The sequence below is a fragment of the Furipterus horrens genome, unplaced genomic scaffold (assembly GCF_987537825.1).
Source record: "Furipterus horrens unplaced genomic scaffold, mFurHor1.1.pri manual_scaffold_4, whole genome shotgun sequence".
NCBI lineage: Eukaryota > Metazoa > Chordata > Mammalia > Chiroptera > Furipteridae > Furipterus > Furipterus horrens.
This window is the reverse complement of record NW_028327174.1, coordinates 4,517,123-4,533,556: the sequence shown is the minus strand read 5'-3', so window position 1 is coordinate 4,533,556 and position 16,434 is coordinate 4,517,123. Positions and strand designations below refer to the sequence as shown.

Sequence of the window (16,434 nt, the reverse complement as noted above, 5' to 3'; positions counted from 1 at the left end):
AAGGGCAAGCTCACTTCTCTCTCTGAGCTTCAACGACAGGACTTGGTGGAGCTCCTCCCAACAAGCGGTGTGACAACCCATGCGTCCTCAGAGCCCAGGTTGGGGACGGCGAGCACGAGGAGGGCAGACTGACACCCCGACCCGCCAGGCCCCAGGCATGGCCTCCAGCTCATTGACAGCCGACCTCAGAGCTGGTCAGTGTTCATCCGGACGGACTCCTGGCTGGAACCGCTGGCCTCGCCCGCCTCGCTGAGGGGAGTAACGGGCCGGGAGCAGGGAAGGCCCCAGAACTGGTTTCTGTGAGGCCGAGTGGCCTCTCCAGGGAAGGGCCAGACACGAGCGGTCCCTGTGCCGCGCCCAGGGCTGACCCGGCCGGCAGCAGGCAGGCAGCGTCTCACGGCTGCGCTCCTTCAGGGGGGTCAGAGCAGAGGCCCCTCCGGGCACGGTGCCTGCCGCACAGCGGGGTTATTAATGAGCCAGCACAGCGCTTTTTCCTTCGGTCTTAATTGTTGTGGCTCATGGCACTGAATACATTACATCTTTCTTTTTTTTTTTAAACCAGAGCTCACTGTCTTATTACTGCATTTCCCGCCTGGAGCCAAATCTGGTGCCTGTGATGTAACAAGCCACACAAAACAGGTAACCATGATGTCACAAACGTGGGGGGAGGGGTGCTGCAGGAGCCACAGAGCCTAATGGAAGAAAGACTGCCCCCATGGAGACGTCCCCAGCAGTCACAGTCTCCCCGGGACATCAACAGCCCTGAGAGGTCTGGGCGGTGGGCAGCAACGCAGAGGTGAGAACGTCTAACTTTTCCTTACTCCACAGAGAGGGATGAGACTCTCAGCTCAGGGCTTACCTGTATTATAATTAGAAAGAAGGTCAAGGGGTGAACGCCTTTCCTGGAGGAATGCGGCCTTCGCACACAGAAGAGGGTTCCCAAAGACCCTGGGGAGGGACAGGCACAAGCACCCGCGCCCCAGGGCCGCGCAGGCCTCTGGGTCATTAGGACTCGGCTCATCAGCAAGACCCTTGTGAAGCTGCTTCTTGGGTGCCGGGCCCCCACTCAGAGGAGAACGTGCGGCAGCAGGGCCGGCAGAGCCAGGGCCCAAGGCCCCGCGGACCCGGGCAGCCTCCCTCTCGCGGGGTGCTCAGCCACCAACTCTGCCAGGTGGGGTTACCTGCTTATCTGGGCAGGCCATGCAAGACAGGTTCAGAGAGAAGGACAAACGCTACCTGCCCACCAGCCTCCCACTGGTAAAGCATCGCCACTGGAGAGGAGAAAAACCCCACACCTTTCCCCAGGAACCCTGCCCTCACCCGAAGCTTGACCAAGGTGGCACCAAGTACATTTAAGTGCAAATAAAAGAGAAAGCCCAGACCCTCGATCCTACCTGCCACATTTCGGTGCCCCATGGTCACCCGTCGCTGTGGTTACTGCACGGGAGAGAGCAGCCTGAGAACACTTCCATCCCCCTGGCAGTTCTGTGGGGCTGCACTGCTTACCCACCCCAACCCTGTGCCTGGGGGAACCGCCAGGTGGCAGGTGGGAGCCCCAGGACGCAGACAGGAGTGCCCTGGGGGCATGAGGCTGCCTGCCGGCTAGGGCAGAGCCTCAGCACAGGCGCCCACTGCTTACCCAGCCACGGAGGGGACAGCTGCATCCCGCAGCATTCCCCACACAGAACTTACAAACAAGCGTCGAAGACAGAGCACCCAAGAACCTTCATTTTAAAACCACAACCTTAAATCAGAAAATAAAACAAAACATTATGTCGGGGCAATATCAGGAAAATGAGAAAAGGCGGCGCTGGCGCTCGGGAGGGAAGGATTTAAGGGCCGCCCTACAGAACAGGCTAGCCCGCGCCGGGTGAGCACAGCTCAGACCTGACAGGGAAACGTTTGGGGGAAGGAATCGCAGGAAACAAGGACATAGTGACTCCCAAACCAGTAGAAAACCATTAGTAACAAAGGGCAAGTGTAATTAGAGGGTCTCTGAGAGGGGAGCTGACAGCATTAGCATATTTACAAATCACAATAGTGGCATTTAGATAATCATGTTAGATTGTAACTCTGGAGCAACCAGTAATGGAGAAACGGGGGAGGAGAGGGGAGGGGGAGCTAATTGCGTTAGGGAGGGGGGCTAATCACATTACTATAAAACCAGGTTCCTTTGTCTACTCAGCGCGCACATGCCCCTGGCTGAGGGCACGCCCGGCTCTGCAGACTCGTGAATAAACGTCTCACTTTGCTGCTCAGGTCCTGTGTCCCCGCCTTTATTGTGAGCGTTTCTCACAATTTGGGGGCTCGTCGGGGATCCCCCGCCTGTGTGCGGGAAGGGGCTCTGAGCCAATGCGGGAAGACGTGTCCTGCCCGCTTTTGGGTGGCCCGCTTGACCCAGGGCCCACCCGCCTCAGTGTCCGGAAATGACCTGAGACTTCTTGTTGGGACAGCAGTGGACCGATGCAGGGGGGCAACGAAAGCAAACACCGCGGCAACCAGGCAACCTGGTGCACGGGCCAAGGTAAGAAGATTGGACTTAAGTACCGCCTTGGTGGTTGGGCATCCTCGGGAAGCTGATTGTGTGTGTGTGGCTGGGACGAGAGTGAAGTGCCCTTCCGCAGGGGTCCGTTCTCCCGTGAGGGAAATGGCCGGAGACGGACGTCGCATCTTGGGCTGTGTGCAAAGTCTGTAAGGGGCTTGAGCACACAGGACTGTATACAAGAAACTTCCAGTAAGTGGGAGTTGAGTATACAGGGCATGAGTAGGGGTGTGAGAAACGCTCACAATAAAAACTGGGACACAGGATGTGAGCAGTAAAGCGAGGCCTTTATTCACGAGTCTGCAGAGCCGGGGGCACCCTCACAGCCAGGAGAATGTGTGTGCCAAGTAGACAAAGGAAACTGGTTTTATAGTCTTAGCTTCCCCACCCTAAAGCTTCCCCGCCCTGAAATTGCCACCCTAAAGTGATTATCTTCTCCACCCTAAAATTGCCACCCTAAAGTGATTATCTTCCTTGCCCGTTTCTCCATTACTGGTTACTCCGGAGCAGAGAAGGAAAACTCTGACTCCAAAAAACCTCCGCTGCCTTGCGGCATACCTCTTCAGGGGAAAGGCTAAGGGAGTAAACCCCGACAGAAAATCCGGAGCCGGAGTCCCTAAGGCGGTTTGAGGTTGTAGTCAACACCGGCAACTCCTGCGGCGCACCTGAAGCCAAGCTGTATTGACTCCGTCTTTCCCTTGGACCCTTCAGCTGCGAAGAGAGGGGGGGTCTGCTGCATGGGCAACAGCAGACCCTCCATATCACCCTGCCCAGGCTCTGTAGCTTCAGCTTCACTGGAGAGGACACTCCAGCGTCATCACAAGATGTCGATTCAACACACGGGAGGAGACAGATACCGTGTCACTCCCGAGTCGGACTGCACAGCCATTCTCGGCGGTGCAGATAGACTCTTAAGAAGCTACACCATCGTCTCTCGAGACGGACGGCGGCTGCCGCCGCCGCCGCCGCCGCCGCCGCCGACGCCGCCGCCGCCGCCGCCGCCGACGACGACGGTTACTCCGGAGTTACAATCTAACACGGTTATCTAAATGCCCCTTCTGTGGTTTGTAGATATGCTAATGCTGTCAACTCCCTTCTCAGAGATCCTCTAATTACATTTGCCCTTAAGACCCTTTAATTACATTTGCCCTTTGTTACTAATGACTTTTTACTGGCTTGGGAGTCACTACTGTCCTTGTTTCTAACAGGGGGATTGAGCTCACGGGGTCTGTGTTCAATAGATCTCTGGTAGAGGAGGTTGAGAACACAACCGGGTTCAGCCACAGGAATCAGCTGAGGATGGGAAATGGACATTCTAGGCCCAGGGAAATTAAAAGGGGTGGGGCCAAGGAAGGCCCCACAGACTTCCACCCAACAGCCCATTAGGGAGAATGTTAGAGCGCTGGGGAGAGGATCCCCGGACCAAAAGTAAGGAAAAACAGACAATGGTAAAATATCGTTGTCTCCTTTGGCCAAAGGAACCCAAAGGTCTTATATGTGAGTGATCAGGCATCGGCTTCTAAGGAAGAGAAGGAATATGCTCTCTGCTGGTTGCAACCTACCAGCAGGTCTACAGGTCTCTTCCCTGTAAACGAAAAAAAAAAGAAAAAAAAAAAAAAAGATAAGGCCTGGGACCCTCTGTCCTGTCTCCCACCACCTCATAGCCCTGGCCAGCAGCGGCCAACTGGGCGGAGGCACCGCGGACGGACAGGACAGACGGAAGAGGCCAGGAACACCTAGCAGATACCCCACCAGTATCTGCCTCATGACACCTACAGAGCCGGTGGGAACTTATTCTAGACTAAGAAAGGAATTAGAACAATGTGAGCAAGACATGAAGAACTTCCCCATTCCCTCAGAGCAGCCAGTGTTTCCCCTCAGGGAGGTCTCCATGGGCCCATGACAAATTGGATATGTCAAATGCTCCTTCAACAAGCACTGAAGTTAGAAACTTCAAGTGTGATATGAAGCGCTTGGCAGAGGACCCCTTTGGATTGGCAGAACAATTAGATCAGTTCCTTGGACCCAGCATATACATGTGGATGGAATTAATGTCTATACTAGACATCTTCAGTGGGGAAGAGAAGGGAGTGCTCAGACGGGCTGCTATGAGGATACGGGAAAGGGAACATCCTCCCGGTCAGGGAACTGTCCCGGCCTAACTAAAGTTTCCCAGTATAGACCCTGAATGGAATAACAGGCCGGAGGCTAGGGCTCAGATGAGAGACCTTAGGAGCCTCATCATCAGGGGAATCAAGAAGTCCGTTCCCCAAGCACAGAATGTCTCCAAGGCATTCGAGATACAGCTCCATCAGCATTCCTACAGAAGCTCAGGGACCAGGTGAGGAAGTATCCTGGTCTAAACCCAGGGAATGCTGCAGGACAGGGACTCTTAAAAGTCACCGTTGTAACAGAAACTGGCCAGATATTTGTAAGAAATTGCAGAAGGTAGATGAATGGGCCAGATAGAGCAACTGAAAAACTCCTCAGGAAAGCTCAGAAAGTGTATGTTAGAAGAGAGGAGAAGCAGGAACTTCAAAAAGCTGCAGGATATGTGCAAATCTAGGAACTTTTAGCCGCCAGATACTGAGTTTGAGTACAGTCCTTCACCGTGTGGAAAAGAACAAGGACTGGAAGCAGGTTACGGTTAAGTCTAAAGAAGTAAAGGGTATTTAGAAAGTTTGTGAATGTTGCAGGAGGTCTGAGGAAGGTTGTAATGATAAAAAGGAAAGTTATGGAAGTTTTAAACCTGGGAAAAGGAAACCTCAGCTGCCTGTGTTCTGATTTTATAAAAGCGTACCTTCGTCTGTTCTACAGTGGAATTCTCTGTATCTGTCCTTGACCAAGGAGACCTAGCAAAGGCTGTCTGTTAACCAGTTGGCAAAAATTCCTTTTGCCACCCAGGACCCAGGAAGGGTCATTCAGGGCTGCTAAGTGCTCCAGCCTGGGCAAGTGAACGTGTCTCTGCCAAGGGCCCGTCTCTCTAGGGGGCCAGGGGACATTCTGGAGAGAGAGGGCCCAGCTATCTGTGTTTTGAATTATTGCTCTGTTTATGTTCTGAAAGGAAAAACTGAGGTTTCCCAGGAAAAGTTAAAACTTCACATGTAGGACAGGGAACAAAAGAAAGTGTAAAGCGTAAAAATGAAGGTTTGTGAAAGATATATAAAAGGTTTGTTAGGAGTTTGTATGGTTTTAACAAAAGAAAGTGTAAGGCATGGAAATGCAATTTTAGTGAATATTAGAAGGACAAGGACTTTCCTTCACATGGTATATTTTTCTACCTATCTGATCCCTCCAGAATTTGGCAATTTGAAGAAGTAATGACATTAGGTTCCTTTGCATAAAACTAATAAGACCAGTTGCTAATGGTGGTTTTGTCAACTGAGGCTTTGACTGGAATGTCATGCCTGAAGGAGGCATGCTTAGGCTCTGGTTGTTACCGGAAAGCCCTGAGGAACTGGACTTGACTTTTGAAGCTAAGGAAAGCCCATGAGGGAAAAGCCTGGCACCTCGGTTGGTTGTGTGGTTCATGGCAATCTTTCCAGGGAAGGAATGAAGGTTGCTTTCCTGAAAGGTGGCTAGAAGGAACCTCAAGGCACAATGGAAAACCCAAAGGACTTGGAAAAAGCAGGTATTTACAGGCAAGGCTGAATGGCAGGTGTGTGGCTCAGCTTCTGTGCCCTCATGGGTAGACTAACAGTCAGCATGAAGGCTCCTTGTGTAATTTCCAGCAAAGCAGACTTAAAAGATCATAGGTGATCAATTGCTGCTCTTGTTGTGTTTATGCAAATGAACAGGCTAAATTAAAACTGGACTTAATGCAGTCCCTTTCATAACAAGGAAGGTAATCTTAAGGAGAAATATCATGATTTGAGAAAAATCACAATGCTCAGTGGTAGACTATAAACTAGTGCAGCTAACTGTGTTACAGAAACAGGGGTATCCAAAAACACACCCCAGAGTTTGCGGCTGGGGGATGGAAAAAAGGAGCAGCTTTTGAGACACCTTTGGATGCCTGGGGCTAGTTGCTAGTGTCTTTGTTATGCAAAATGGCTTTGATACTTCCAAGGCCCAAGAAGATGGGAGGGGTCTTGGACTGTGGGATGGTACGGAAGGAGCCTACACAGCCTGCGTAGGGCTCTGTGAATGGTCAGAACTGGTTACCACACCCACTGCGGCAGAGGACGCAGTCGGGGATAGATAAGCAGCTGCGGGCATTTTGGCTCGGGGGCTCCCTCCAGGTGGCTTGGAGGAGGGGGCTCTCCAGGTTGCTGTTGCTCGCTCTCTCGCGCGTGCTCCCTCCATGCGGCTTGGTGAAGGGGCCTTCTCCATGCGGTTTTGAGAGACTAGGTTCTCCATTCGGATTAAAGAAGCTGACTTCTCCATGCGGTTCTGAGAGGACTCTCCAGGCCGCTTTAAGAGGCTCTCGCCATGCGGTTTTGAAAAGGAGAGGAGGTCCACGCGGTTTGCAGGAAGAAGGCAGTTTACAAGGAGGCTGAGAATCCACGCAGTTCTGCATTAAAAACTAGAGGGCACCACAGCACAGAAAGGACCTCCCCCATCAGAACTGAGTGATTGGCAGCTACTGGTAAAGCTGAACTGTGCCTAGGAAGTAGGGAAACGGTGTTTCTGACTTTTCTAAGGCTGGCCAGGTCTGGGAGGGGGAAGCAGAACTATGTGTTTGTGGGTATTTTAAAGAACATAAGACTCAACAGCAGAAATCCACAAATAATCTAAATCTATTTAACTGTTAAATAAACGGTTCTTTTTCTTTTCACTAAACTCTAGTACTGAGAGTTGTAATTCTGGTGGCAGGCAATCAGGCCCCTAACTAAACAGCCTGTGTGTTCTGTTTCAATCGGAGCTGCCCAGGGGTTCTGTTACATGTCTATAAAGTTTATTTTCATTAAGTTTGTTTTCATTTGAAAGTTAAACCAGGTCTGTGACATTATCAAGGATACTTAGTTTACAGGCAAGAAGAATGCCAAATGCTTTGCAACTGGATGTCTTCCCAATAAGACAGTCTTGCAGATTTAGAGACTGGTTTGTGAATTGTGTTGTGTGAATTAACATGTGTGTCCCTTCTGTTTTCATAGGACATAAGCCTATGATTTCTACCTGAGTGATTGTACATATAGGCCTCACTTAAGAAGCCCATCTGCATTGCCGCCTCCTAAGACTCAACGGTTTGGCTGAACTAAGTGGTTGGGCTGGTGAAGTATGGGGTGGTCTGTGGGCTTCACTTTAAAACTGGTCTCTCTTTTCTATCCTAATGGCTTGGACAGAAAGGACCCAGAGGTCTGGGAGGGAAGAAATCCTAAAATATGCCCCTCGCCCCAAACTAGGTATAGTGGGCAAAAGGGTTTTGGACAGGTGTGACATGCTCTGCACACCTTCCTCCAAAGAAGCCATTTCTTTTTCCTAATGTAGGACATTGAGAAATTAACCCCTGCCTTTTGTCATCTAGTGGTTATAGTTTTAATGATGCCTTTTAACCCTGTTGCCAAATCTGTTACCCCCAGAATGTGACAAGGATGCCAGCTTGTTCAGCAGTGCCAGCTCTTGGAAACTGAGCATGCCGCTGCCCAGGGACAGCCAACTGACCTGGACTCTGCAAAATCCTTCCCCATGAGGGAAGGCCACCCTTCCCTCCACCCCCACTCTTATTAGGGATGTCTAGACCCAAGGGTAGGTAGGCAGGCGTCCTCACAGCTTTAGGCTGCTGTTTTATCCCATGCATCAGAGGTCTGGTTCAGAGACTAATTGAGACTGCACTAACTAAACAAATGCCAGCAACTTTTCATAATCTCCTCCTAGAGGCCAAAGGGAATCCTTACCATGAGGAAGAAAGTCGAGAAATCCTCCTCAGATTTGAAGGGATAAATAGAATGATTTGAGTAGTCAACTTCCCAAGAGAAGACGGGGGGAATCGCAGGAAACAAGGACATAGTGACTCCCAAACTCGTAGAAAGTCATTAATAACGAAGGGCAAATGTAATTAAAGGGTCTTTGAGAGGGGAGTTGACAGCATTAGCATATTTACAAATCACAGAAGGGGCATTTAGATAATTGCGTTACAACTGTAACTCCGGAGTAACCAGTAATGGAGAAATGGGGCAGAAGGAGAGGGGAGGGGGAGCTAATCACGTTAGGGAGGGGAGCTGATCACATTACTATAAAACCAGCTTCCTTTGTCTACTCGGCGTGCACATGCTCCTGGCTGAGGGCGCGCCCGGCTCTGCAGACTCGTGAATAAACGCCCCGCTTTGCTGCTCATGTCCTGTGTCCTGGCTTTAATTGTGAGCATTTCTCACAGAAGGGAACGAGAAGGAGAGACTAAAGCCCACACTCCCTGGATGGCACTTACGGCGTTCTGGCCACTGCTGCCCTTCAGCGCCTGCAAATACACACTATGACGGGACTCTAACTCCAGCCTCAGTATTACCTTTCTGTACCTTTCTTGTTTAGTTTTTTAAGCTGCTTCTCCTTCAGAAACTTGGGAAGAAAAGAAGAAAGAGGAAGGAAAGGAGGAACAGAGGAGGGCGTGAAAGGCAGGGGGCCCGCTGAACGAAACCCCAGACCTGCAACTGCGCTGGAGGGAAGGGTAGGCAGGACGAACTCGGACTCTCTCCGCGCCTGCGAGGTGCACGTGCTCTGTGCCTGGTACCTGCTCCCTCACCCATCAGCCACGCCCTCTCCCCACTCCCGGCCAAATGTACATCCAACCCCACCCCCCAAGACAGCACAACTGCTCCCACGAGCAGTCGCGTCCCTCAGAACCCAGGAGACTTAGAGCAGGCGCGAGGCCACCTGCCTTGTCTCCCTCCTTCCTGACTGCAAACATCCAGCATGGCCAGCTAGCTGGAGGTCTCAGACACGCCGCATGCTCGGCAAGGACCTGCTGGAAACACCCGCCGAAGGGACGAGAGTGTACAGGGAAAGGGTTTTCCCAGGCCGCTGAAGCGCCGAGTCAGAGCGCAAGTCTCCTGCAGCCATCCCTGGACAGCGCTTCATGAACAAAGGGTTTCTCTTCTTCCAACAGTTCCCGCACGGCCCAACAAGGCTCCGGCTGTCTCCCTGGGCGTGGGAAAGTGTCTCATGAGACGCAGCGCCTTTTGTGATACACGCCCCCCACCAGCTAGGGACAGAAGGGGCTTCCTCAGCTGCCCAAGAGCGGCTATGAAACAGCACAGCCACCAGCACAGTTATGCGTCAGCAACAAAACAAGGCATCAGCTCCTGCCACTTCCACCCAACATTATACCGGAAGTTCCAGCCAGGGCAGTTAGGCAAGAAAAAGAAATAGAAGGCAACTGATTGGAAAGAAGTAAAACTATTTGCAGATGACATAACTTGTATATAGAAACCCACTAAGAAAACTAATATAAATAAATCAATGAGTTGAGCAAAGTAAGAGCAATATAACAAAATCAATTGTATTTCTATACACTCACAATGAATATGAAAATTAATTCAAGAAAATTCCATATACAATTGTATCAAAAGTAAAAAAAATACTTAAGAATAAGTTTAATAAAAGAATGAAAAACTTATACTCTGAAAACTACAACACACTGTTAAAAGAACTTAAAAACTGCCCTGGCTGGTGTGGCTCAGGGGCCTGAGCGCTGGCCTGCGAACCAGAAGTTTGCCAGTTCGATTCCCAGTCAGGGCACAGGCCTGGGTTGCGGGTCAGGTCCCCGGTTGGAGGCATGTGAGAGGCAACCAGTTGATATGTTGCTCACATAATCAGTGATTCTCTCTCTTTCTCCCTCCCATCCCTGCTCTCTAAAAATAAATACATAAAATCTAAAAAAAAACAAAGAAATTAAAAGCTGAAGTAAATGGAAAGACACCTCATGATCCTGGGTTAGAAGACAAACTATTGCTAAGAAGGCAACACTCACTAATCGATCTGCGGGTTAATGCAAGCCCAATAAAGTTCCAATGGCTATTTTTTACAGAAATTTATAAGTGGATGCTAAAATTCATATGGAACAACAAAGGATCTAGAATAGTCAAAACGATCTTAAATAAAAGGAACAAAATCGGCAGACTCACATTTCTCAATTTCAAAATGTACGACAAAGCGGCAGTAATCAGGACAGGGCGTATGGGACAAAGTCTAGGTACAAGCACACACATCTGTGGTCATCTGGTTTTTGACAAAGGTGCCAAGATCACTGAGTGAGCAAAGATGGGTCCTTTCTACGAATGGCGCTGGGGCAACTGGACTCCCCGTGCAGAAGAACGACTGGGACTCTTGCGTCACACCACGTATAAAAGTTAGCTCAGGATGGATCGAAGACCCACCTGTGTAAGGACTATAAACTGTAAAACTGGAAGAAAACATAGGCATAACCTTTGTGATTTTGGGTTATGCAATGGTTTCTTAGATATAAGAAAAAGCAGCAAGTAGCAAAAGAAAGAACAGATACATTGGACTTCACCAAAGATACTCAACACCATCAGCCATCAGGGAAATGCAAACCAAAATGACACCAAGATGGCACTTCACACCCACTGCGGGGCGGACGGTGAGGACACGGAGACACAGAGACACGGGAACCCTCACACGCTGCCCGGGGGAACATAAAACGGCGCAGCCACTTTGGAAAATAGTCTGGCAGGTCCTCAAAAGGTTAATGCCCAAGAGAACGAAAAACGTTAAGTCGCACAAAGACATGCATGTGAATGTTCAGAGCTGCATTATCTGTAATAATCAAAAAGTGGAAACAACCTAGATGTGCCTCAAATGATGACTGATAAATAAGAATAAAGGCATATCCTTATAATAAACTATTGATTGGCAATAAAAATGAAGTGCTGAACATGCTATAATGTGGATAAACCTGAAAAACACTGTGCTAAGTAAAAGAGGCCAGACACAAAAACCGCATATTGCCTGATCCCACTTACATGAAAGGTCCAGAGCAGACAAGTCCCCAGAGGCAAGGTAGATCGGAGGCCGCTGAGGGCTGGGGGAGGGGCTGAGGGGTGGGAATCAACAGCTGAAGGACACAGGGCTTCTTTCTGAGATGATAAAATGTCCTGAATTTGACTGAGGTGATGGCCACGTGTCTGTGAATATACTAACCACCACTGACTTGCACTCTTAAATAGGTGAATCATGTGTGAATTATATGAATAAAACTTATTAAAAATAAAATTACCGCACTTCACTCCTTTCTTATTCTCCTCTCTGCATTCCTTTAGAACTGACAAGAGACAAAGGAGCTCTAAGGGGGGGGAGAAAGCAGAGGAAGTGCACTAGCCACCCTTCCGAAGCCCAGACAAGGGCTGGGGGCCCCTCTTACCTGCGTCAATGGCACATGGGTAATGGTAGCGGAAGGAGCAGCCTTTGTTGTAGCAGCCCAAGGTGGCGCCTGCCTCCTGGCAGTGGGAGCATTTCTGAAAGGAAAGGAGAAGTCAGACATGTCAGCACCCGGATCAGCCCTCTCCTCCAGGCTGTCCCCACCGGTCAGACGTCAGCACATGTCGCTGTGCTTACAGGCGTCTGTGGTGGCAGGAGGAGACTCAGAAGTAACAACTCAGGGCAAACAAGCACAGCAGAAGCACGCGGTGCTCGGCTGTCCACCCAGACGCACTCCCGCCTGTCCTCTCCTCGCTATCCTGAGTTGCCTGCGCCTGCAGATCTCGCCTGCTTATTTCTGTTGCGGAAGTCTCGGGTAGAGGAGAGGGTAAGATAGTAGAGTTATATATAAACCTTTCAGAATTAAAAGTGGAATTTGGTTTCCAGTTCTTATATTTGTAAGATTTTATTTTTATTCTCTTATCCCAAATGCCCAATACAAGTATCTTTTCCTTTTCAGAAAATACGGGCTCCTGTGAGCAAATGGTATTTTTATTCACAAACCCTATTTTAAATGCACTAGGAAACCTGCCATGAGTTTCTGGCCAAGTGAGACATTATTTTGTAACTGAGATCTCCTCCTTAAATAGTCAGGTTTTCTTAAAGTGGGGCACTTCTCCATCATCCCTCTGAAGTGGCAGCCGTGAGCGTAAGAAATGCGTCCCATCATCAGTGACCGTGCGTGTAAAAGTCACCCCCACTGGCCCACTGAAGGAGGATGTGGACTCTTCGGTGGCCACGGCACACCCAGGTCAGGCTACCTGGGAGATACAGCACTTGGTCCTGATTCTAGGAGAAGTAAAACCAGAGTGACTCCTAAGCAGTTACACTTGTGGGAAAGGCTCCCCACATGCCCGTACCCTAACCTCCCAAGGCATAGTGACTCGAGCACGGGTCTTCCTTTTCCCACGGGAAGGCAGGCCCCGGAGGGCAGCCTGCAGGGGTGGGCGCAGCTCGCAGGCCCGCAGCAGTCAGCGCCGCCTTGCCTCTGACCCGCGGAGGCGGGAGCAGGGCAGCAGGGCCCGGGCGCGGCTCCGCAATGCTGACCTCGCAGGGAGGGTCCCCCCGACCAGCCCGAGGACTCCCGCGCACCAGGCAGTGCTCTACGCGGCTGAGCCTTGGACCGCTCGTCCAGTCCTCATTTCTGCCCTGAAGCTGCAGGAAGGAAGTAGCCTGCTCCATGTCACAGCCGCTCTGGGCTGACCACCCCGGCCTCCGGAGACCAGTGGGGCAGGAACGGGGCTGTTGCTTCCTCTCAGGAGCAAACATCCTTTGGGGTGCTGTGCCCTCACGCTCTTGCCAAGAAATAAAAGGCTGCCTGGCCCGGAGTAAACCAAGGGCAGCTGGCAGCACTACGGGCAGCCCTGGACTGCGCGTACTCTCGTCAGTGTCACTGGGCAGCTTCAGAACAGACTCACCACCACCCGGGGTGGCGAGTGAGGCTGATCTGCCACCTGCCTACCTGCAGCCAGCCCTGCTGCGCCCCTCTGGCTACAGGAGCCCAAGGCAGCCTGCTATCCGGAGGCCTGGGGCTCCAGGCCCCCCACCCTGGGCAGCGACTGCAATTGCGGGGGCCATGTAGGAGTGGGCGCGTCAAGCGTTCCTGCTAGGACAGTCTGTAGGGAAAGGAGTTTCTGGGAAAGTTTCACCCGCCTTTTAAAAACAAGAGGCAGGAACAGGCCACCTTCTTGCCTGGCTTCTATTGGATTGATCAAAAAGTTCTAATTTTTTTCCATAAGATGGTTCTAGTAGCACTTGCTTGTCTTTAACTTCATTTGAAACAATTTTGTTAAGATTGTATTGTGACAGCTGTCATGTCAGCGAGCGTTAAAAAAGAAGTATCAAAATTGGTGAATTTTTGTACAGTCTTTTTGATATTGAAGACGGAAGATACACAACATCTTCGGCGTATTCTGCTTTGTTATTTCAAGAAAGGTAAAAACGCAACTGAAACACAAAAAAGGATTTGTGCCGTGTACGGGGAAGGTGTGACTGATCAAACATGTCAAAAGTGGTTTGTGGAGTTTCTCCCACTATGAACATTTTGGCCAAGTACTTCTTGGCTGGGGGACTGTCTTATACACTGAAAGATGTTGAGAACCACCCCTGGCCTCTCCCCACTAGAAGCCAATAGCGGGAGACAGCCGACATACTCAAAATATCCAATCAATCAAGTTATTGGTGAAAATGAAAACTGTGTTTTATTTTACAAGTAAAACTGAATAGACTTTTTGGCCAACGCCATTCGATGGGATGGAAGGTAGGTCTCTTGCAACCATTCCGTCACCACGAGAGGACAGCTCCAAACACAAAGCTCGGCCCACTGAGGACAGCAGTGACAGGACAGAGAGAGCCTGGGCCTTCTGTGACGCTGCTGAGCACCAAACTAACCAAGCCCTGGGCCAACCCATCTCCAGGCTTGTTAGGGGAGGACATTAAAAAAAAGAAAAAAAAAAACCTTTTATTTTACTTTTGTAACTTGCAGTCGAAGTACCAACGCAGGACAGGACCTGGGGTTTGAGGCCTGCTCTATCAGGTTAAGTAGCGGGCTCTGGAACCTGAATAACCCCCGGGAAGGGCCCCACTACTTCCTGTCCATGTGTCCTTGGCCAGATTTCTAACCTTTGTTTCCTCAACAGGCAAACATGGACCTAATCACACTGCCTACTTCACAGAGACGCTGGGAGGGTTAAACGTGTTACCCAGGCTGAGGACGGTGGCTGGGTCAGGTGCTCAGGATAGTGACCCACTGTGACCATGTACCAGATGCACGCTAGGCGTTCCCCACAGACCACCTACTGAAAGCAACTGGCGGGGCAGGGTCCCTCATCACCCGAGTTTACAGGCAGGAAAGAGAGGTGATCAAGCTCAGCTGTGAACAGGGTCCGTCCCCTCCTCCCTCAGTCCATGCCCTCTGCTCTCGGCAGGGCTTCCAAAGCTCCCGGCCTGGATCGACCCGCAGACCACGGGTCCCATCTTTTTCATAAGGAAAGCAAACCCACTTACCCCAATCCGACGCTTGCTGCTTATTGCAATTAAAAAGCACAGCCCCTTCACCACACCGCACCCAGAGCAGACAGACCCTGCGTGGTACATTAGGGCCCACAGAGGAGCCCTGGAGTTTGGTTCGGTCGTTCCCAAAGTGCGGCCTTGGACTGGCAGCATCAGCATCACCTGGGAACTCGCTAGAAAGACAATTTTGGGGATTCTGGGAAGACGGCAGAGGTAGCACAAGGACTGTGTCCCACCTGGACAAGAACTCCATGGGCAGAATCTGTTTGATGTAACTATTTGGAAACTCTGGAGTCTGTGGAAGGGCTGCAATTGCAGGGGAAGGCATGGATGGTGAATTGCAGCTGATTCTGGCCAATTCCGCTCCTAACACACAACTCGTGGGAGCCAGGGCGGGCAAAAAGAACCCTGGCCTCCAGGTCCTGGGATCTCTCCTCCGACTGCTGCCGCAGACCACAGAGGTGCAGGCAGAGCGGCAGGCCACCGCTGCGGTCACCCCCCTTGGCTGACGTGCCTTCGGGGAGCTGAAAGAGCAGCACCACTGCCACCCCCCCTCATTTCCGGCCTCTCCACTTCTGTGCCGGACAGTGAAGATGGCAACAGTTAAGACCCACACGTTCAGGGGGAACTAGGCAGGGACCAAATTCCAAGGGAAGAGCTCAGGGAAGACCTGAGAGCCTGTTTATACTTCAGGCTGATTCCAGGCACAGCAGAGGCAACCTGCAGCGGCAGCAGCAACGGCAAGACGCAAACTCTGGGGAAGAGGGACAATCTGGCTCCCAGAGTTATCACGTTACTAGATTCAAGTGTCCAGTATTTAACAAAAACCTCACAGGCATCCAAAGAGGAAAGTATGTCCACTCAAAAGAAAAGAAGTCAATAGAAAACACCCCTAAAAAAAAGACCTAATGGCAGACACACTAGACAAAGACTTTAAAAGAGCTAATGAAAGATATGGAGAATTAAGTAAAAAAAAAAACAACAAAAAAAAAAAAACACATATATACACACAACAGAAAACTGTGAACAAGTGAAAAATCAGTAAAGAGACAGAAAATCTAAAAAGGAACCAAAAGAAATTCTAAAGCTGGAAAGTATGACAACTACAATAAAAATTCACTACAGGAATTCAGAGTGGGATGAGGGCAGCCGGAAGGAGTCTGTGCACACCAAGACAGGAAATTACTCCGTCTCAAGAAAAAAGCCTGGAGGGAAGCAAGTAGAGCCTGTGGGGCCTGCCGGACACCACTGTGCAGACGCACAGGGTTCACGGCCATCCTGTAGAGGAGAGGGAAAGGGACGAGATAACCTCTGATGAAACAACAGCTGAAAACTCCCCAAATTTGGTAAAAGACAGGACTATAAACATCCAAGAATCTCAAAGAACTCTCCAAGTAAGATGGATTCAAAGAGATCCACACCAAGACACACAATCAGACTTGTAAAAGCCATGAGAGAATCTCTCTCTTTTTTATCCTTACCTGAGGACATGCTTATTGATTTTAGAG

At 50.4% G+C, this 16,434-nt stretch overlaps 1 protein-coding gene across 2 annotated transcripts in view; it reads right to left on the bottom strand.

Annotated features, from left to right (window-relative positions):
• Window positions 1-16,434, bottom strand: part of TCF20 (transcription factor 20) — a 102,389-nt gene that overhangs the window by 8,498 nt on the left and 77,457 nt on the right. For both annotated transcript variants that reach the window (XM_090272315.1, XM_090272316.1), the window contains one exon: window positions 11,859-11,952. In XM_090272315.1, the coding sequence (XP_090128441.1) occupies window positions 11,859-11,952 (94 nt within the window). The remainder of the gene's footprint in view (window positions 1-11,858; window positions 11,953-16,434) is intronic.